General features: G+C 38.5%; 2 protein-coding genes across 4 annotated transcripts in view; one reads left to right on the forward strand and one right to left on the reverse strand.

Moving 5' to 3' along the window:
• Positions 1-13,355, reverse strand: part of dlg2 (discs, large homolog 2 (Drosophila)) — a 567,102-nt gene extending 553,747 nt beyond the window's left edge. For 2 of the 3 annotated variants that reach the window (XM_052026014.1, XM_052026016.1), the window contains exons 1-2: positions 13,198-13,355; positions 12,061-12,752 (exon numbers count right to left, since the gene is read on the reverse strand). In XM_052026014.1, coding sequence (XP_051881974.1) covers positions 12,061-12,184 — 124 coding nt within the window. In that variant the 5' untranslated portion in view covers positions 12,185-12,752; positions 13,198-13,355. The remainder of the gene's footprint in view (positions 1-12,060; positions 12,753-13,197) is intronic. The other variant, XM_052026015.1, reaches the window with a different exon arrangement.
• A 186-nt stretch (positions 13,356-13,541) lies between these two features.
• On the forward strand, positions 13,542-22,920 carry tmem126a (transmembrane protein 126A). The gene is made up of 5 exons (XM_052026349.1): positions 13,542-13,682; positions 13,902-14,020; positions 20,510-20,703; positions 21,146-21,260; positions 22,699-22,920. Exons 2-5 carry the CDS (start codon positions 13,911-13,913, stop codon positions 22,892-22,894), a joined length of 615 nt encoding a protein of 204 aa, XP_051882309.1. The 5' UTR covers positions 13,542-13,682; positions 13,902-13,910; the 3' UTR covers positions 22,895-22,920.
• The last annotated feature ends 440 nt before the right edge of the window (positions 22,921-23,360 follow it).

The raw sequence follows: 23,360 nt of genomic DNA on the forward strand, positions 1-23,360 counted from the left end.
TTTTTGCAAACAGAACATACCTGTGCAAATTCGTATGTGTGGAGGTTGGCTCGGTTAATGACAAGTGCAGTGTATCAAATTCACTGTCTTTCTAATGACAGAAACCTCTGGAGGAAGCCAGGATAGATTATCCATTCAGCACCAGTGCCTGAAGGTTACAAATATTGACATTGACATGCCTGGTTCCATCACATTCTTGAATACAGCTCCTCTCTTTAGTGTTTAATTATTTAACACCATTCATAATTGGATTTGCCAGGACTGTTCCATTGATTGCAAGTTACATAACTATGTATTCTATGTCACTTCCACTGCTAAACCAAGTTGGCACTACATTTTTAAATACATTTGCAGCAGTGTTCTTAACTGTACCACAGTGCCCTGGTTTAAAAGTCATGGTAGAAAGGGGGTTATGCTAGGTCACAATATTACATCCTGTGGAATATAATTCTGCTACTGATTGTCCACATCACCTCATAGGTGCCTAGCTGGATCTGTTTGGAACCTATTATTTTTAGCATAATGGCAATAGCACCCTGCTCTTCTGAATACTGGTGTGAAGTTGGGAATTTTTCCCCACGAGGACAGGGCAGCAGTCACTCGTACCAATATTGGCAATTTACTGATGCATCTGCAACAAGTAGGTTGTTGATGATGGGGCTGGTGTTGGTTCACTCACCACCTGCTGCAGACCAAGGACTCAGCTAGCAGCAAACATTAATGCCCTCATCCCAGATTGCATTCTGGGGCCTTGCAACATGAATGCTTCCACAATATGGAGGAATACAGATTCAAATTGTTACGTACCAGCAACAATAGAAACACAACTGCCATGTATGAGTGTTAGAAACTATTAATAACTACTTGTAATAATAAGAAAAGTAAAAATTTTAGATATCAAACATAGTCCCCAAAACTAAACTCAAAGTGTGTGTGTGGCAAATTCCCAAACCCCAAGTCTGGGAATAGTTCTCAAAGTTCAGTTCAGCAAGTCATCAGGTGAAATGTGAGCAAAGGCTTTTGCAAAACCACCGTTGACTGAAGAGAAAATGTAGAGGGAACGTAGAGAGAATTTACGAAATCCACATGTTCCATGACAGAACCCATACTACACCTCAATCTCCGATGATCTCCACTGCTTTGTTCCGAAGTATCTGCCACCCCGAAGGCATTCGATATGTGGCTGCCCACAGAAATACCTGTTTCCCACTACAGGTTAACGACAAAGTGGACTCCACTTGTTTGCTCCAAAAATCCATACATGGATTGTAGTGACAGACGCAGCTATTGTTTTTCATCCATTAATACGGAGACCAGCAGTCAGTGTCTCTCTCTCTCTCTCTCTCCTCTCACTGAGCAAAACAGCCAACAAGTTGTTTTAGTCTTGCTGTCTTGATGACACCACACACACACACTACTACTCTATTGTCCAGGTGCCTTAAAGGGACATTCACCAAATAGCACCCTGACTCATAACAAAAATTACAGATACGTCAATTGAGGAGGATGGTAGACAGAAATCAGGACGTTTCTCGCTCACTTATGAAATGTCACGAGAGCTCATTAAAGCCAGAGTCAACCTTTTTAGAAATTTCAGGCCATTCTTTTCTGACCGCATACCACTATACGTCTTCCTCTGTGAAATTTGTCTAGTCAGTGAGATACACCCACCTGGGAATTGTAATGGGAGATTCTGGACATTGAATGAAACATGATTCTGAGTACAATTAGCTGTTATTTGTCTTGTCTGTGAGACACATCTCCCAATTTAGACACTAATCTCCGGATGTTTGTAGGTGGACTTTGCAAAGTTAACTGTGCTGTGAACAACTTTGCCATGTCCAAAACTGGTGCCTAAGATGCTGGTTTTGTTTTAATGTAACAGTTTTGATGCAACCAAACGACCTACCAGACTATTTCAGAGGGCAATTAAAAGTCAAATGCAAGTCTGAAGTCACGCATTAGGCAAATATTTTAAGGGCCACAGATTTCTATCCTTGGTGAACTAGGTAGATTTATGACAATGAAGTTGCTTCATGATTACTGTCACTAAGACAAGCAATTTTTAAATTCCAGATTACTTAATTAACTAATATTAAACAACCTAAGTGCCCTAAAGTTTCTTGTGGTAACTCATCCACTGTGCCATAATCTCACAAGTTTATTTGCATAGCCAAGCACTTTTTCTTACAATAAAGGGTTCTATTTCTGATACCTTGATTTTTCAGTTTTCCACATTGCTATTGTTGTGCTGAGTGTTTCCAGAATTTTGCTTCTAATTTAGGTTCCCCAAATTCTTTCCTTCTAAAACTCTATTTCAAATTTTTAAATAAAGCAAGCAGGCCATTGAGGAGAAAAACAAAAACTGCAAATCTGAAACAAAATTAGAAAATGCAAAGAACAAATTGTACTGATGGAGGTTCGATGTCTGACCCATTTTGTTTTAGTGCTGACAAACCATCTATTCTCTATAGATGTGTCTAATCTGCTATGTGTTCCCAAGATTTTCAGCCTATGACAATTGATTTCTACATATGAAAATATTTGGAAAATAATCATTCTTAAGAAATGCTTAGCGAACTAGATTGAAGATTTACCTTTTCAATAACCTAGGAATTAATATCCAACATTATCAGACATCTCTGAAAGGTATTAAAATGATAAAATCAGACAGATGTATCTGATAACGTTGAATATTACTTGCGTGATTTGAATGTCAAACCTCATTTGTCACAAGCATAAAGACAGTTTGAAGTAAGAGCACATTCTGGTATAAGAATATAAAATACAAGAATTATTTGGGGCTGCTAGATAAAGAAAACTATGCTATGAAGTGCATTTTATTGAACTGTTAGGACACAAGTTTTCACCAGAACTCACCTATTCATTTCAATAACATTAAACAATATTTGCAGCTTAGAAAAACAAAATATTTTAGATTCCCCTTATAGGTGATAAAAACATAAAATTCTGAAATACTCAGGTCAGGTACCATTTATGGAGAAGGCAACAGTTAACACTTCAGGTCAAAGACCTAGCATAATAACTGCTGCATCAACTCTAATAATCTCTCCACAGATGTTACTTGGCCTGCTGTGCATTTTCAGCATTTTTCATTTTTACTTGCAGCTTATAAATAAGCACTGCATCTACTTTTATGACCTCAGTGCCATGAAATATAAATCTCTGTTCAGCTCACACATAGAATGTTGTAGGAAAGCAGCTGCTGCAGAAGCAACGACATATAGTCTCATATTTTTTGTTGGCCAATCAACATGATTGCCTTATATCTTTGCATCACAGGACAGAGTATTGAATAATTTTCATGCAAAAACCTTGAATTTCTGATCTGTAAATCGAAGGGATCCAGTGCAATATATCCACATTTACTGATGGTCCTAAGGTTAATAGGAGTATGGACTGCAATGAAGATGCTAAGAGATATCAGGGGGAATAAAAGCAAATTAAATGGATCAGCGAGGGAACAGCAGGTGGAATGTAAAAAAAAATGCAAGTTCGCCACTTTGGTAGAAAAATTAGAAAAGTGGAGTAAGTCTTTTAATGATGAGAGACTGAGAAGTGTGTACTTTCAGAGGGATCAGTGTGTCCTTGTACACAAATTATATGAAGTTAACTAGCCAGTACAACACGTAATTTGAACACAGATGGTATGTTGGTTTTTACTGCAAAAGAATTTGAGTAAATGGGTCCCTCTATTTACATAGGGCCTTGGTGAGATCACGTCTGGAATACCAGGTACATGTCTGGTCTCCCTAAATAAGGATATACTTGCAATTAGACTGCAATGAAGATTCATTAGATTGATTCTTGGGATGGTGGGTTTGTCGTACAAGTGGAGGTCAAGCAGATTGGACCTTTAGTTATGTTTTGGTGAGCTCATTGAAACGCTTAAAATTTTTACTGGGCTGGATAAGCTGGACTCAGGTATAGTGTTTCCACTGACTGGGGTACGTAGGACCAGGAGTCACAGTCTGAAAAATAAGATGATGGCTATCCAGGACTGAAGTGAGAAGAAACTGCTTCACCTGGAGGCTCATGAATCTTTGGAAGTCTCATTCCAGGAGGGCTGTGGAGGATCAGTCAGTATATTCAAAACCTAAATGGATAGATTTTTAGATATTAAGGGAATCAAGAAACAAGAGTTTAGTACAGGAAAGTGGCAGTGAGCCATAAAATCAACCATAATCTTTTTGAATGGCACAGAAGCCATGAGGCCAAATAGCCTACTTCTGCTTCTATTTTTTTTAATGTTCTTAGTTAAAATTTGCGATGCTGGGGAACCAAAGATAGATAAGCAAGACTGAGTAATGGGCAAGTAGGATTTTATGCTAAATACAAACAGTGGAATTACAACCGAGCTGAAGTTAATAAAAAGACTGGAGTGAGAAGCCAGAAAAGAAAGTGTTTAAGAATTAAGCTTGAAGGTGACAAAGATGTAGAAGAGGGTTTCAGTAACAGATGAGCTGGGGTAAACACAGAGGCAGGCAGATGGTGAAGTGAGACGAATATAGTCATGGAGTAAATATGGGGAGGCATTGTCAAGAAATAGAAATTCAATCCAAAGAGAGGAGCAAGATCACAACTGTAGAAGATTTTGGCTTATCCAAGACATACATGCTATCTCAGAGGAGGGTGAAAACACAAATTAGTCAGACCACAGCCCTTAGATAATCCTGCCAAGCAACAAATATACCCAACTTCTCAGATTTCTCTAGATAAACAAAGTCCCTCACATCATCCTGGTGCAGTTCTTGTGCCTTCTCAGATCTTGCCATCCTTTCTATAGTGTGTTGCTGAGAAATGTTCTAGATGAGGCCAAAGTGGAGATTTAAATAGGTTTAGCTTGACTTACTTTTGTAAATCCAGTCTGCAATCCTAAATACGCTTTCTTAAAAACTTCATCGACTAATGCTAAAACCCTCCAAATTTTCCCAAATCCTCCTAGTTTTGCACCCCTCTCTTGCCCAGAACAGACTGTTTCTCCATGGCATTTCTGCTTCTCCATGTATTACATTCACATTTATCTTGATTAAATGGCATCTGTTTATTTCACAAGTTTGTGTTCCTACAGTCTACTTTGTAGTTTATTTAGCCAAGTTTCTGTACAACAATGTTCTTCCTACCAGCTTCTGAGGTACCCAAATATATACTTCAGTAAAATGAAAAAAATATCCATCCACTACCACTATCCAGTCTATAAGCAAGAGGGCATAGGGTTAAGGAAAGGAGCAAGAGGTTTAGAAGGATACAAGGAAGATTTTTTTTCCCCCACACAGAGGGTGGTTTGAGTTTGGAATGCACTACCTGAGGGATGATGGAGGCAGAGACTCTCACAACATTTGAGTACCTGGACAAGCACTTGAATTGCCAAGGCATAGAAGGCTATGGACCAATTGCTGGTAAATGGGATTAGCATAGATGGATAGTTGATAATCAGCATGGACAGGGTGGGCCGAAGCGGCTGTTTCTGTGCTGTTTGTCTACTTCTCAGTGCCATAATCAGGCTCACTTTTTCCTATTCTTTCACCTTCCATTTGCCAAACCACATTTGTCATATTCAAAAGAATCTTCTCTTCCCTCCTTCTCTGCTTTCCAAAAGGGCATGTTCTATTGTGATGTCTTGGCATACTTATCCACTACTTTCATCATCAAAATTTTCCAACATTTGCACCTTCCTGAGCAAGTGCTAAAGATGCAACATCTGCCTATTCACAAGCTCCTAGTGTCATCCAGGATCCAGAATGCTTCCCACTGTAACCTTCTAAAGATGCTCAAAGCAAGCTCTATAAACAGCAACAGGATACCCCTTTTCCAAACATTGAAAACTTCAGATCCAAATTTCAGCCTCTCTTTCCTTTGCAGCAAGAAAATGTCTTGGTAACATTTCATGAAGGAAGTAGAGTGGCAACTAGATTGATCATCCCAATTCACTTGCTTCACATTTAACCTTAAGGTTGTTACAGACCTTCAAATCTACTTTTGTTTTTTTTTGTTATCCTAAACTATTCATGCTTCTCTTCCACTTTGAAAATCCCTATTCATTAATTTACTAAAGATACAAGTCCTGAACTTCCATTCAGCTGATTACTGACTGTGGGGCACCTGCGTTCCTCCTGGACTCATGGAGTACAATCCTCTACAGATTTTCCAGCACTCAAGCTGGGAAATTTGCCCAATGAACTAGATTAACCTCGTGCAAGTCCAGGAGACCCATTGATTGCAATGGAAAGAAATTCTTGCAGAAATAAAGGACAAGTACAACCTTATTTCCTTTATGATTTGCATTGATATGGATGTACAAGTGTATTTGTGTTTTTATGGATTTTTTAAATAATTTTAATAGTTTTGGTGTTCTTGAAATATTTATGCAAGTCAAAGACATTTCAATGACAGCCAGTAAGCCAGAGCCTCAGCAACTGTGAAAGTAATGCAGGTGTGTGTACCTTAATGTTAAGGAATTTCTGATGAAAAAAATAATTGACCTAAAATATTAAATATTTCACTTCCACAGATGCCACTTGACTACCTATTATATAAAAATGCAGAGAAATAAAATTACTTTTCTCAAAGTCTAATCGTTTGCTTTAAATTAACGACACTCACAATAGTGACAAATTCTGCAATAAATCCATTTACGTTTGCAAGAGACACCGCTGTAGCGGGCTGGACTTCAAATGATGATGAGATGAAGTACAGGAATGAGATAGAGAGCCCAATGGCACGTTATTAAGGCAACAACAACTCCCTCAATGTTAGCAAAATGAAGGTGCTGGACATCAACTTCAGGAAGGGAGGTGGAGTACATGCCCCTATCTGTATCAATGTTGCTGAGGTGGATATGGTTGAGAGCTTCAAGTTTCTGGGTGCAAATATCACAAACAATGTGTCCTGGTCCAGCCACAAGAATGCTATGGCCAAGAAAGCATACCAACACCTCTATTTCCTCAGAAGTCTAAAGAAATTTGGCATGTCCCTGGTGACCCTCACCAATTTTTTTTTTACATATAAATACACAGATGCACCATAGAACACATCCTATCCAGATCATCACAGCTTGGTATAGCAACTGCTGTACAAGACCGCAAGAAATTGCAGGGAGTTGCGAACGCAGCCCAACCCATCATGCACACCAGCCTCCCCTCCATTGACTCTGCCTACACCTCCCACTGCTTCAAGAAAGCAGCTAACATAATCAAGGACCCTCCCACCCATTCTATCTTCTCCACCCTCTCACCAGGCAGAAGATACAAAACCCTGAGAGCAGGTACCACCAGGCTCAAGGACAGCTTCTATCCCGCTGCTATCAGATTCTTGAATGACAGATTCAAAGTAATATTGAAAAATTGTGAGTGAAGATAGGGAAAGGTCTTCAGATGAAGTTTAAGAGTATATGCCTTTGGATTAAATTCCATTTGCCATTTTTCTGCTCAACTAACCAGAGCATCAATATCTTCCTGAATTTGAAAGGTTTCCACATCCCTATCAAACACGTGTCCAATTTTTATATCAACTACAAATTTCCATCATGCCTCCAACATTCAAGTCTAAAGCCATGTATATAACAAAAAAAAATCAAGGGATTAAGTACCAAATGTGGTGGGACAAAATTTGGCACAGCCTATCAGACACAAAAACATCAGTCTGCTTCCTGACACTAAACCAATTTTGGATCTGATTACCACTGTCCATTGGATTCCATGGTATTCTATCTTTTTGACCAGTTTGCCATGGTGGACCTTGTCAAGACCCTTGCTGAAATCTAGATAACCTACATCAAACACATTGCCCTCTCAGTTCTCCTCATTGCCTCTTTATAAAATTCAATGGACTCTCCTTTAACAAATTATGTTAATAGCCATTGATTAATCTGTGTCTTTCAACATTAAGGTTTATACTGTCACTCAAGAGTCATTTCCAATGATTTGCTCACACTTAGGTTTGGAATAACTGCTTGCCATTTAGGTTACAGTACAACATTAGCAGTATCCCAATCCTTCAGCATCATTCCTGTAGCCAGGAATCATTGAAAAAAATGATTGCCAGAGCCTTTATAATTTCCTCCCATGTTTCTTTGAAGAGTCTAGGTTATATTTCATCCAGCCCTGGTGAATTATTCGCGTTCAAAGATGCAGAAAAAAAAACCCTCATTTCCTTTTGTACTATACTATACCCATCCAGATGATCTTTTACAATGATATAGTGATTTTCATGATTACCATTGCTGACTTTTTCCACAAAAAATGCAAATATTATTTAATTACTTGAATTTAAATTCCCCAGCTGACATGGAAGATTTTAAATGCATGTCTCAGGATCAATGGGTCTTGAAATTCGGTTGTTAGTACAGTACTGTCATACCTGTTATCATACTGCTCCATTAGGCAGTGTATATGGGGTGGTCTTTATTTAAAAGAAAGCAAGCTGGAATTCAAGGGAAGTAGTACAGCCATAGTCAGACTCTTCAATTAATTTGCACTGAAGCGTGGTCTCACCAGTGTTTTGTGCAATTGTACTCAGTGCTCCGACCAATGAAGGCAAGTGTGCCGAACAACTTGTTCACCACCATCTACCAATGTTGTCACTTTCAAGGAACTATGTACTTGTGCCCCTTGGTCTCTCTCTTCTATAACACTCTCCAAGGCCCTGCCATTTTCTGTGCACGTCATGCTCTGGTTTAATTTACCAAAATGCAACACCGCACATGTCCGAGTTAAATTTTATTTGCCATTCCTTGGTCCACTTTCCCAGTTGATCTATTTCCTGTTGTAAATTTACACAACCTTATTCAATGTCCAGTACACCACAAATTTTGGCATCACCCATAAACTTACAAACCATGCCAACTACATTCTCATCCAAATCATTAATAGAGACTCCATTCCCACCCTCTGACTCCTTCCACCAAGCCAATTTTGTATCCAACTGGCAAGCTCACTCTGCATCCCATGAGATCTGACCTTCTAGACCAGCCTGCCATGCAGGACCTTGTCAAAGACCTTGCTAAAGTCCACATAGACAACATCTATTGCCCTGTCCTTATCAATCCTCTTGATCAACATTTCAAAAAAACACTCAATCAAATTCTTGAGACAATTCCCGGTGCACAAAGCCACGCTGACTATCCCAAATCAATTCTTGCCTTTCCAAATGCAGATCGATTCTGTCTCTTAGAATTCCCTCCAATAACCTTCCTAGCACCAATCTTAGGTTCACCAGCCTGTGGTTCTCTGGCTTGTCCCTGCAACCCTTAGACTATATCAGTATCTATAATGAAAAGAAATAACATACATATAAGCTATTCTCTAACATGCTTAAGCAATAGATTACCACTTCTGCAATCCTTTGTTTCAAAGGAAATAAAAAGACACTAAATATTACATTTATTCCTTTTTGCTTAGCTTTGGTAAATTTGGTTAATTTAACATCAACATGAGATTTATGGATATGGCTTCTTGACACCCAGACCACCTAACATGAGAAGTTCTGGACATCATGTTCACAAAAACATATATTTCCACCTGTGTAATATCACCTCACTCCAACTCTGCCCCAGCTCTTCCCCTGCTGAAATTCTCATCCTTGTTATTTCTGAACTCAACAATTCAAAGAGGAATGCCATCTGGGATTCCCATTCCACTCCCTGCAAACTTGAGATCATTCAGAACTCTACTGCCAATATCCCAACTTGCACCTGCTCAACCATTTTCCCTATGCCAAATAAACTTCTTCTGGCTCCTGGTTAAGCAATACCTCAATTTTAAAATTCTTATCTTTATTTTTTAAATCCCTCTATGGTTTCAGCATTGGTAAGGGCACAACAACTAAAACTCAATTCAAGTCAAACACCAAGATTGCAAACAGATTGGTTCAGTTTCAACAGTTGGTAAGGAGAGAGATGGTGTTAGGGGCTATGATGACAGTATCCTCATGGATACCAAATATGCCAGCTTTGATCTTCCCAATATTTAGTTCCACAAAACTTGTTAATCCAGTAGGGATGCTGGGGAAAAAAAAGTCTTAGAATTTAAAAACAACGGAGTCAGAGAGGGCTAGTTGAAATAAAGCTGGACAATGAGGCACTGTCACACTGAGCCAGGTACAAGTTATACAAAAATGAGAAAAAGCCAAGAACAAATCCTTGAGGACACCAGAGCTAGTGTTCCACACACATGAAGAAACCATTACAGGGTTTAAGTTTCTGGCTTTAAGACTAATAAGGGAAAAAAGGAACCACTCAACTATTGTCCCATCCAGATTTTGGCAATAAGAGGCATTAGATGAGGATGACATGCTCCACTGTGAAATAAGCTGCAGACAGGTTAAGAAGGATAAAAAGGAATAGGGTTTTTTGTTAAGATCAATCACAAGCTATGTCAATGGTAACTTTGACTAAGGTTGCTTCTGTACCATGGCAGTGTGAAAATCGGATTGGAAGGATTCAAGTGGAGTTTCAGGCAAGAACCTAGAATGATTACAGTAAATAAGGAGGCCATTCAGCCCACCACGTCTGCATTAACTCTTTACCAGATTCTCTCTCTAGTTCCTTCCACCAGCCCTTTTTCCATAACTTTGCAAATTTTCCCCACCAGAATTTTTTTTATCCTGTTCCCTTTTGAAGGCCAAGGTGGGCAGAAATTTGAGATGTTACATATACTAAGGACATGAGAAAAATGGAGAACTCTGAAATAGGGTTCTGGTTTAAAAGATCAGAAATTTCAATAGTGGCTTTTAAAATAGAGAATTGATAACAAATTTGGAAGTAAAGCCTAAAATACTCAGGAAGAGAAAATAAAACATAGTCAGTACCTGCTATCATAAGAAACAGGAAGGGAAGCTGAGAAGTCAAATCAGGTGAAAGTAGAAGGTATGCCTCAGACAAAAAAAAAGTTATTTCAATGCAGGACAACTCTGGAACATTGTGCAGATTTTGTTAATGACAGCAAGAGTATTTTATGTGATCCAGTCAAATTTGACATGTGCCTCCCTTAGACTTAAGTGAGCTAAGAAACAGTTCCAGAGGGAGAGTGATAAATGGGATATTGGGAACTAGAGTGGAAATATGGATTTGATGAGTAGATCAGTAGCATGCAAAAATGTGGTGAACGAAGAACAAAAGCTTAGACCATTGAAATTCCAAAAGTACAGATGCTGACCCCTGGAAAATGTAAAATGCACACTTTGTTTTAAATATAAGAATAAAAACTAGTGCCATACATGCAGTGGGGTCTCACTTTTGTTTAATAATTTGCTTCGTCTCAGTGGGCTGTTCAATATCCCAGCAGATTGGTTATTGTACAATATATTTGCTTATTTTTACTCAGCAGCCAAATCAAGCATGCTGTAGATAAATAATTCTGAATGCAAAATAAAAGGTGACAAAATTGATTCTGAAATGTTCTACTTTGTATACACATACACACACACATATATATATATATATATATATATATATATATATATATAGATAGAACGTCCACTTTGTTAAAAAGCATGACCAGAAACCCAGAAAAACGTCAACACTAGGCTTTTAAATACAACTTTTGTTATTGATTTTTTATAAAGACTATGAGGCAATGAAGGTAGTTTGTGTATACTTGTCCAAACCATTGCAAATCACAACATCGCATATACGTTTGTAACCATACAGAAGTGTAATTAAATTCTTTAACTTGGGAAACCACTTTTGCTTTTCTCTCACTTAGTGTACATCAGATAAGCAAGGAGAAAAATAAAAGAAATCCCCAGCGCTAATAGAACACTAAAATAACAAGAAAGATTGCTCTTTGCAATGCCGAGGATTTAATCGTTTAATTTAAAGTTAACAATCAATATCTTAAGCAAAATTTCCCTTTTAGTTGAAGAAGAATCCAGCTGAAGAACTTTGCATCTTTTTAAGCAAATAACGGGTTGGGTCTATTTCGTCAAAGTACTACGATGCCCGAAAACAAGAACTGTTAAAGTGAACGCTGGCGATCAAAGAGTCACGAAATTTCTAAGTTTAACGCACACGAATCACGGTGACTTGAAACTTAAACTCACCTTGTTTTTTCACTGGCATGTTTTTCTCGGAGTGCGGAGTTTGTTTTTTATTAGCACTAATTTGCTCCAGCTCTCGAGATGCTGACACCCGACACCGCTCGTTTTTTCCTCTTCTCACTCCCATCAAATTGCAGTCACACCACCGTCAATAGTTAAACCTCCTTCGTAACGAACGCCCAATGACCATGTACTAATTAATAGCAACAAACCTCTCTCTCATGCACTCACACATACATACATCCAGAAAACTCCCGATAAAAACTTCATGAAGAAACTATTTTTAAAAAATGGAAAGATACTGAATTTCCAGATGCTATACTATGGTAATTCAATCCAGTCCAAACTCAGTAGGATTTCGCACTTCGTTTTCCTAAAGGGAAAGACACAGTCTTCACAATTTTTAACATCCAAATCGATATGTTCAAAGATTGTGCACAGTCGATATAATTCCTTTCCAGGCAAGAGAAAGTGTCTTTTCTCTCCCCACAAGTGTTTTCTTTTAGCAGCTTGTTACGATTTGCAGGCGGGCGGTGAAGAGCTGTTAGACCGAACCAGGAGCGAAGATATACTGGAGAGTCAGCCCGCACTAAGTACCCCAAAATCCAAAGTGGTGCATTTTGTATTCTTTTCGCATCGATTTCTCATTCCTGGAAGGAGCTACTCCTGACGACCTTGCCCACCATCCTGTGCAACTGTTTGGAAGACGTTTAAAAAAATGAATCAAAGGAAAGCAATCAAGAAATATTTCCCAAAAACATAGACGGAGGGCTGGACACACGAGAATGCTCTTCACAAATAATTACTAATATCACAAAACACTAGAATTTCAGAAGAGTAATCTTGTTAAATTTCAACGATGAATCCCGTTCCAGAATTATTCTACAGATAACGAAGGCCACGGCCCATCTCGGATTATAACAGGTAACATATTCAGAAGTGATACACGCGAGGACGTGGGGAAAATTCCAGGCCGGACCAGGTATCTTCAGGTCCTGGTCCAGTGGGTGCAGGTTTAATCCGAGCTCCGGATTAAAGGGCCAAAACATAGACAGTGCGACACCTGCCGAGTATGTTTATTCATGATTATACTTTCCCCCGTTTAAATAGGTATAATGCACAGAATGATTTAAGACGCACCTCCCAGTGAAAAGTAATACTTTTATAAATCTGCCAAAGCCTGTGCAAGGGGGGGTTTGGCAGCTGCCAACTCTCCCCGTCCCCACCTCAGGGTCCGCCTTCCCGCCGCCTCCGATTTTCCACCTAATTCTCGCCCAACGGTCGCATCATTCGCTCGGTAACGGAAGGAGCTCGCCCCGCGTTCGAGTAGCATTTGGATCCACCATTCAACAACAAGGAGGTGTCCGAAGGGGGCGCAGAAACAACCAATTGGAGGCGCGGAAAGGGGCGGGTCTTCCGTCGTCTTCGCACGGGAAGGAGGGAGTGAAAGGAGAAGGCAAATCGGTCAGGTGATCAACATGGCTGCGGCGGGGGTGCTGGGCTAATGTTGGGGGCAAACTCAGGTCTTCAAGTGTTTTACCTTTTATTTTGGTTTCAGTACAATAGTGAAATTCCTCTGCAACTGGTTTACTTGTTCGTAGTTGAGTTTAGAAGATCCTACTCAGGTATTTTACTAAGGATATTAAAATATCACTGATTGCTGAAGCTGCGGTACTTTTCCTCTGCAGAACTAAACGTATAATTGATAAATGTGTTGCTGTTACTTTATCACCCGATCTGTTTGTACCGTTTTTGCATATTCGGGAGGTTCCACAATCTGACGCCATTTTTGAGTAGATAAAATACTTTGCAATGATTTAATTTTTAATTATAAATGGTTGTAGGCAACGAGAATGGCAGACAATGTTACATTACTTGGACAAGATCATCAAAATAATAATCCCAGCCCAAATGTGATGCAAATGCTCCTCGAACGGTTTGAACGTCTTCCAGAATTGGACAGGTGGGTTAGCTTATCGCCATTCCCAACAAAATAATTTGTATAACGTTGTGATGTAGAGTGCAATCGTCACTCTACAAGTGGTGATATGTTTCAGTATAATGGTGTTCAAGAATTTTTATTAAAAAAAAAGTGGATCTGCAATCATGTTTGCCTACACAAAATGAATTTTAAGAGAGCAGGTGTTATTAATAAAGAAAAGTCCACTGAAACAAGCATCATCTGTAAAGGTGGTGGTAGATGTACCTTTTGTAATTGTACATACGTGGTTTTGAATAGGGCAATCTCTTGCCGGGGGAAGGAAACCTTAACCAGCCTACTCTTGTACTACTTAAAGGTTACTCCTTTCCTGGCTGCTGTATGTGAGTCTCAATGCTGAAAGCTGCTCCTGGATCAATTGTTGTTCTTTTGATTTCACTAGGATGTCTTTGAAGGCAAATAATATGTTCCATTTATTCTTGAAATTCAGATGAATAATTGTTGCTTGACCATGGTACCATTTGTAGCCACTGATGGTGGGCCATATATTAGACGCAGGAAGAGAGGGGTTTCTGCATTTTCTCCAGAGAACTTTTCTCTCCTTTAAGATATTTCAAGGGATGATGGTTAGACAGCTCATTTCCTTGTCTCAGTTACTCTTCCATGTGGAGATGCCATCTAGAATGATGAGGATATTTTCTTTTTATTTGAACCCTTAATTAGGGGAAAAAAGCTGCCATATCATCAAAAAATTGACAGTTTCATGCCATTCGAGGTATGTATTCCAATAATCCTTTTGACCAGGTTCCACCATTCAGACGAGTCAGAAAAGTAAAAGCAAGTTTTATAAGAGGTGACAAAAGTGAAAGAAAGCAAACAAAACATCAATTTTTTTTCTTATAACTGTACTGCTGGTTGCAATTCAGTTCAACTGGGCTTAGTATAGGTCAATTACCATAGTATCAATAACTTAAAAATGCTCCCTAAATTTGTCTATGGAATTTGCATTTGATAATACTGAGTTTGTCAAATGGGGAGAGAAGTGGCAAATACAATTTAACCTTAAGAAATTTTGGGCAACCTAAAGGGTGGGCAGACAAGTGAGAAAATACACATTCAGTGGTAGGATTTGGAAAAGGAGTCTTTGTTAACATTCTTGAATCGTTTTCTCTGCCTTCCTGATGGTTTCTTACCTTAATGGATATTGGAGTAGAAAGTATGTTTGGGATCTCTGGTTTTGAGCGTGGAACAATCTGGGCCACTTATTGAAACCAGATGAGTGCAATTAGAGCTGGAGATGGTAGCCTTGGAGAGAGCATGACGTTGATATATTTATCCAGCTATTGGATTTGCTGGATTTTTACAGAGGTATTATTGGTGATACCTCTCCAATGTTTTAAGGATCCTGCCATAGGTAGTCCTGTTTCTGAGGCAGACAGGAGGGTGGAGTTCATTGCTACCTTGTAGATCTTGTGCTTTTCAAGGTTTGAGGTCTTTTGAATGATTTTCCTCAAATGGTCAAAGCCTATGCTCTGGCTGATGATAATAGTGAATTTCTTCATTGATTTCTGTTTTTGCTGAGAAGTGCCCCCAAAAATAGAAAAAGTTTTTCGGGGTCTGTGAAGCTTTATCGTCAGGGCCACAGCCAAGTTGGTGGTAGGACTTTGTTTTGCACTTGCTTAGTGTAATTTTCATTCTCTTGTAAGCTACAGAGGATGAGTTAATACCAACTTGGAGTTTGGCAGCAATATGCACAAATGGAAGCATTGCTTATGAACTACAGCTCAATGACTGAGACCTTGTTTCTGGAGCTGACGCAACAGAGGTTGAACAATTTTCCACTAAAAGTAGTCAAATTTGAGAAAGATTCTCAACCTTTCCCCTCAAAAGACAAAGGCTTTTGTTATTTTGGAAAAGGCTGTGTTGATGCTGCTCCCTCCATTTTTGTTGGTGGTGGTGTTTGCTAAAGATCATATCTGCTGCGATTCATGGAGTAACCGTTTGGTCACTGGGAGGTGATGGACCCTTGAAATGATTTCTTCTGTAACAGTTAGCAAGGTGGCCTCACTGTAATTACCACATATTTGTTTCCTTTCCTGAAGACGGTCACAATTAGTGTTTGAGTTCTCTGGCATGTTCTCTTCCCAGACATGGGAGGTGAGTTGATAAATGTATGCCTAAAACCTTACCAAGGTTTTTATCTGCTCCTGGGGTCTGTTTGGTTTCCAGCTGACATGGTCTTTTCAGCTTCTTCTCAGTTTGAGGTGTGGACAAGACTGAACCATTCCCAGTGCTGTGGGATGGAGTAAAGACACTGTTTTGACAGTCTTATTACACCTTCCCATGGATGTTAACTGGCCTTCTGTCCTTGATAAGCTGTCCTTCATTTTTGACTCTTGGTGGTGTGAACCCTTGAGAATTTGGGCTGTAGATCCTCATGACAACTGAAGAACCCACACACGTTGTGATAACCAGCAAGTTGCTGGATCTCCTATGCACTTTCCAGCCACCATTTTTTCTTTAGGCTGACATAAACACAGTGGGTCTCCTCCTGTGCCTGTCCATAGTTCTGCGATTCCAGTGTGCTCAAATGCATTAAGAGAGATTGCATTGTCCAGTGTGATACATCTCGAAACTTGTGTTTTTCTTTTAAAAAAAAGACCCCTGTCTCCAGTGGATTTAAAAGAAGAAAGTTTTCCAAGTGGCCTAACTTCTATTTATCCCTAATGATCTTTAGAACTAGATCATTTGGTTATTATCTCACTGCTACTTATGGGACTGTTTATAAATTGGTTTTCATGATGCCTTCACTTTAAAACTAAACATCTTTAGTCTTCCAAAATTAAATGATTACGAATACAAGTCTCCATTTCCCTTACCCACAGTTTGCTGATAATATTCTTTATTTTAAGTTTGTTCCAAATAGTTATTTAGACTATCTAATGCCTGACAAACTACTGACAGAAGTGTAGATTCATGATTATCTCTGGAAAAGCAAAAGGAGAAAACAAAAATATTTGCAGCATACCATTGGAACATAACAGGTTGTTACTAAAACAAGCAATATACTTGAAAAGAAATTCAAGTAAAAAAAATCTTCTGTGGGGGGGGTGGGAGGAGTAGATCTCCAACTGAGGATCTACCACCTGCAGGAAAAACTAAACTGTTGCTTGCAATTTCAGAATAATAAAGAATGGCTATTGAAACTGGAGATTAAAGCTTATAAAATCCAGGGAAGATGGGATGCCATGGCTCCTTCAGTCATTGTCAAATCAGAAAAAGTTAGAATTTTTCTTAAAACAACAATAGCCCTTAAAAATTGTTTCACAGGGACTGGGAAAAGGCAAAATGGTCCACAGCAGTTTGATTTTTACTGTGACCTTAAGAAAAAGTATACCTAAGTTCTGTGCTTATGTTCAACAACATTTTACATCATGCGACAGAGATCCCTTTTTCCTTTCAGAAAGCACAGTATAGGTCATCAAAAAGTACTTCACAGATAATTTACCAAGGACAAGGGTTTTGGCAAATGGGAACTCTGCAACCTAAAAGTTCACCTTTAAGTCGCATCCTGATTTGGAAATATCAGTTCCTTCATTTATTGAGTTGAAACCCTGGACCTTTCTACCCAACAGTATTGTGGAAATATCTTCACCAGGACATTCAGTAATGAAGCTATCCACCACTTTCTCAAGGGTAATTAAGGATAAGTAGTATATAGTGACCTTTCCAGCGACATTTGCCTCTTGTACATTAATAAAAAATTTATTTGCGTCCTAATTCAGTCCACAAAATCTTTAACGTATAAATGGAAAGAAATGCAGCTTGAAAGACACAGCAAAGCTAAATTCTGATAAAGGCCAAAGATCTCCAATCACTACGTAGGACTACTTGCCCTCATCCATTCCTGCAACACAATGTGGTAAACCTTTGTGTGTATCCACTACCACAGGAAAAAGTACATAGAGCTACAAACTTAAGGTTAATGATGCTTCTGCCTCAGATGGTTTCTCAGTTAGCTTCTGCAAAATACTGACATCCCATTTTCATGCATAGTAGGTCCACCTATACAAGTTGGAGTGCAATCTCAAAGTCTCTTATACTATACTTTTAAAAAAAAGTATTGTATAAGATGTGCCCATTTCATTGCAAGTACAATTCATCTGAGGTTTGTAGTGTTGAGTTGTTTTGTTGCAAGGTTCACCATAAACATTCTATGGCACCTGACAATTTATGCCTGGTCTTTCTTAGTTGCTAGAGCAGAATGTGGGGGCTTCTGTTTATATATTTTAAAAAAAAGGTAACAAGGCTTTTGCCTTTTGTACTTCTGCCTTGGTTCCAATGATATCTCAGAAACTTGCCTTTGCGATTGCTACTTTTTGCATTTGTTTTCTATTTGCAATATCTATACATTGAAGATTTAAAGAATCTAAATATGGCACCAGGAAAATGTGTGCTCTATCTGACTGACTGCCAGTTTTCACCCTCTGTGTAGTGAAGTTTTATATTTCTCAGATAATGAAATCAAGAATGTAAAGTTTGCCCTTGCACCAGCTTCATTCTGCATTGCACAAACCATACGAAGAAATGCTTTGGAATGCCAGCCACAAATGTACACATTAATAACCATTTTTGACAATAAATGCACAATTTGTAAAATTGAAGTTTCATTGAGAAGGCAATTGATCAGTTCTGATGAAAGATCGCCTTGAAACGTTAAGTCTAGTACTGATGCTGCCTGAACTGCTGAGCATTTACAACATTTTTATTTCAAATTTGCTTTTGAAAGACTGTTTATATTCAACAGACTAATAGTAAATCCATTGAAAATTAACAGAAGGAATTAAATAGTCTTTTGGACTGATTTTAATTAAAGTGTATTATTGTATATCAAACAGAAACGTTCTTGAATAACATCTGAAATAAAAAGAGAAACAAAGGACTGCAGATGCTGGAATCTAGATGAAAAACACTATTATGCTGGAGGAACTCAGCAGGCCAGGTAGCATCCATGGAGAAAAGCAGGCATTCAATGTTTCAGGTCAGGACCCTTCTTCAGCACTGAAGATAGGAAAAGGGGAAACCCAATATATAGGAGGGAGAAGCAGAGCAGTGATAAGTGGACAAAAGAGGTGAGGTGGTGATAAGTAGATGCAGGTAAGAGATAGTGATAGGCATGTGCAGGAGAGGAGGGGAGAGCAGATCCACGAGGGGATGGGTCAAAGGTAAGGAAAGAAAGGAAAAATTGTGATCTGCATCTCCCTGTTGCCAGTCACTTCAAATCCCCCTCCCGTACTAGATGTCAATCATCGGCTTCCTCCACTGCCAGGAGAATTCCAAGTGCAAACTGGAGGAACAGCATCTCAGCTTCTGAATTGGAACCTTGCAGCCTAATGGCATGAACATTGAATTCTCCCACTTTCAGTAATCCCCACCCCCACCATGCTTCTCTTTCTATCCTTACTAGCCTCTCTCTCTCTCTCTGTCTCTCTCTCTCCCTCCCTCCCTCCCTTCTGCGCCCCCCCATTTTTTCCTTTCTCTCCTTACCTTTGATCCATCCCCCAATGGACCTGCTCTCCCCTCCTTCCCAGTCCTGAAGAAGAGTCCTGACCCGAAACATTGACTGCCTGTTTCCCTCCATGGATGCTGCCTGGCCTGCTGAGTTCCTCCAGCATCATAGTGTTTTCATCTGGGAAAATAAATGTTGATTTAGACAAGTAAATTAGCTGGAAGATGTATTACAGAAATGGTTAAACCTAAATATGGAAATGAACTCAACAAAATAAACATAAGTCTATTTGCAACAGTTTATTCAATTGTTAAAATATTGTAGTATTTGGTGACTTCAGTGAACTCTATTTTACCTGGGATCTCCCTTAATAGATGTGATACAGAATCACTTCCACCTATTGTCCTATAGATCCCCAATAGAGTCAGTTCACATTCAGTTTTGGTACTTTTATCTTCATGGCTTAAATGATGAAATAAAAATCTGTAACAGGAACTGAATTGGGCACTAACATTTCACCATAAAGGATAAATGAGAAGTAAATTTAAACAGTCTGAATAGCTGTAAGTGGGAGTTGGTCTCAATGTTAAATCTCCAGCTTAGTAATTTAGTATACTGCTCCAACATTGTTATGTCCTTTTATTAACCAATTCCTCCTGGAGCAGTTTGCTATATGTTACTGACGTGGCTTCCATTAATATCATATCCAGGCATTTCTTGGTCTTGTTTCTTCTAAACCAGAGGTTCCATGATGTCATTTGCCATACCTTGTATCAGTTCTTTTTTAATTGCGACTGCCTTCTTGGCCCACCCTTCGATTTGGCTTTGCCTCTAAACCACTTCTTTCTATATGCATTTCAGTTTGCGATATGGTTACCTCTCCCCGTGTTTCTTAAATCTCAGGAACATTAATCATTAATGTGAGATGTTCTACATGTTGGCTTTTTATTAGTAGTTGAGACTTGTAAATGAAAAAAGGTTTATTCTTTTTCCCCCATCCACAGAACATTTTTTGCCTATGGACCTTTCTACCTTGGGATAAATTCAGCATTTGGTGGTTTAATTGCCAACAGTTTCTTTCGGAGAGTCCTCAATATTGCACAGGCTCGTTTTACATCTAGTTTGCCTATGGCAGTCCTTCCATTCCTGTCAACTGTAGCAGGGTATAATGCTGTTGTATCAAAACCTTTGCTTTCAGGTTAGTAAAGACTTGTGTATTTAAAAATACTAAAAGCTACCTTTATACTTGTGCCACCTGGACTCAGATGACTGTATTCCTGTTTTTAGTACAGAAGGTATTTTGTGACAGTCTTTGTACTATAGTAATTTTGATTCATTTTTGTGCTTTGGGAAAGGGAAGAAACCGGCATTCCTAACCAACACACACACACACTATATAACAGATTTCCCTTGATAAAGTGTTCCACTTTTTCTCTGTGGGCTAAGAGAGGTGGAAAAAGAAGGAAAACAAGGGAGAAAACCAGCAGCCATGGGGGTGTGGGAGGTATCGATTATAAGGATGATGTATCTTGCTTGCATCAATTGAGCAACTGCTTTAAAATAATGCCAAAATAGTTGTTGAAAACCACCCTTTTCTTTGCAATTTTATGTTGAAAGCGGTTCCTAATTTCTTTGTTTAGGTGATCTAAACTGTCCCACATGTGCTCTAGTTAGAGGAGGATTGGTGGCTTCTCTTGGTGGAGGCTTGTATCCTATTCTCTTGGCCTTGCCTATAAATGCTGGACTTGCAACAAGGTAAGGACAACTGTACTATTAAAATGCCATCTTTTTATTAATAATTAATTTTGATTCTGTAGTTACCTGCCTCCATGTAAGGGATGTTGATGGTTACAGTATTTTTATGCCCAACGTCAATATTAATTTGCTATATTGCAAATAAGCATTTCAAATATTCATTGTGAATAAACACTCCACATGCATGTTTTATACAAGATCCTATATAGTTCTTTTACAATATTTTTATTAAACCCATGAAAAAGAGTGCATGCATCAAAAAAAAAGTAAAAATACTACTGAATAGATTGTGTTAAATCATACTTAAGATCACAATACTCTAAATTAATAATCACATAATAGTTAATAAAGGGAAAAAAATTGAAATATTTTATTATATTAAAAAAATCTACTCCCAAAGATCCTATATAGTTGAATAGAATCAAAGTACCTTTGACCCCCAGTTGGAAAAGGCTGAGTATCCTTGCTATAGAAAGTGAGATTCCTTCTACTGTTGCCATAATTGCATTGATCATCTCGGGATAGGTTATTATCCAGGAGGGACTTCCTTGAAAACAACAAATTAGCAAGATTACCTTTTTAAAGTTGGATTTTTTTTTCCCACACACTTTGCAATCATACAGAAATACTGTAGTTTAGGGCTATTTGTTTCTCTGTAAATTGAGGTTCCATTTTAATTGAAATACTGTTTTCCAGACTGTAGAAAAATAAATAAGCATGAAGTTGAACATCCACAAATCAAAAGCTCACAAGAAAACGGAAGCAAGAGTAGGCCATCTAGCCCCTCTAGCCTGCCTTGCCATTCAATGTGATCAAAGCTGATCCATGTTGGCCTCAACTCCTCCTCTGTGCCAGTTCCCCATAGCCCTCAATCCCCTGATCTTTCAAAAATATTATCTTTAAATATTTATGAGCTTACCCTCCACAACTCTCTGGGGCAAAGAATTCCAAAAATTCACTACCCACTGTGAGAAGAAATTTCTACGTACCTCTATAGCATGCTGGGTAAATGAGCAAAACCTTAATTACCTGAAAGCTAAAATAAGTACCATTTAAGCCAATCATGACATAATGACCAAAGAAAATAACCATAATTGGATGACATGCAAAAATATACTTCTCATTAGAGGTTGAAAGAACAGGAACTACCATCATGGCCTGAGAAAAGCTTGAATTTAACATGCTTCTTGGTTTGGAGGTAGGGGAGAGGAACTAGGAGAGATGATATTTACGTGTGTCCACATACACAGTGGGACCAACATTTGCCCAAATGTTGTAACATTTATTCTGTCACTTCTTTGGCTCCTGTCTGCTGAAGACTGGGCTTCCCTGTTCAAGAGTATTTGCTAAACTGGACTGAGGAATGTTTTGCTTCTGTAAATCAAAATGTGCAAGTATTCAATATCTATTGTCTAACTCCATTCTATTTTTGCACCAGGTACAATACAAGCCCAATGCCAGAAAAAGGAAATATAATAAGATTCTGGATTGCTGTTTGTCAGCCGGTTATGAGGAAATTAAGCTTTGTGATAATCCTTCAAGCTCTCTTTGGAGTCTACCTAAGTTCCAAGCACTATGCAATTTACCTGAAGATGCTCAAACTTCCTCCATCCCACAACGATTCTGAACATTAAAGGAAAAAAATATTTAACTTCTTGAATATTTGACAGCATGTTATCATGCATTAATCAGTGTTCACCTGGTGTTTAATAAGTTTTAATGACTTGAATAATGACAGTACAACCAATCAGCTCACTAACAAAAGACCTGAAGCAATCTTTTATACCCCATGGTGTACCTTAAAAGACCAATTAAGTGCTACATCAGTCATAAAATTAAATGAATTCTAAGTTCTTCTCTCCTCAAAAGATGAACTTATACTAAAAAATCTTGATTGTAAACCAAAACCTGCATTCTTAATACAATCAACAAGCAATTCAAAGAAGCAATGCTGGTTTCCTTGGTTTAATGGGAAACTAAATTTCTAAATTTGTAATATAATAAATTTAGTAAAACAAACATTTGTATTGTAATGTGATTTTTACTTTGAGTTTCCCTCCAGCTAAGGGGAAACTTGCCTTCCGGTTCTTCTTGCTTATC

The sequence above is a fragment of the Pristis pectinata genome, chromosome 11 (genome assembly GCF_009764475.1).
Source record: "Pristis pectinata isolate sPriPec2 chromosome 11, sPriPec2.1.pri, whole genome shotgun sequence".
NCBI classification, from domain to species: domain Eukaryota; kingdom Metazoa; phylum Chordata; class Chondrichthyes; order Rhinopristiformes; family Pristidae; genus Pristis; species Pristis pectinata.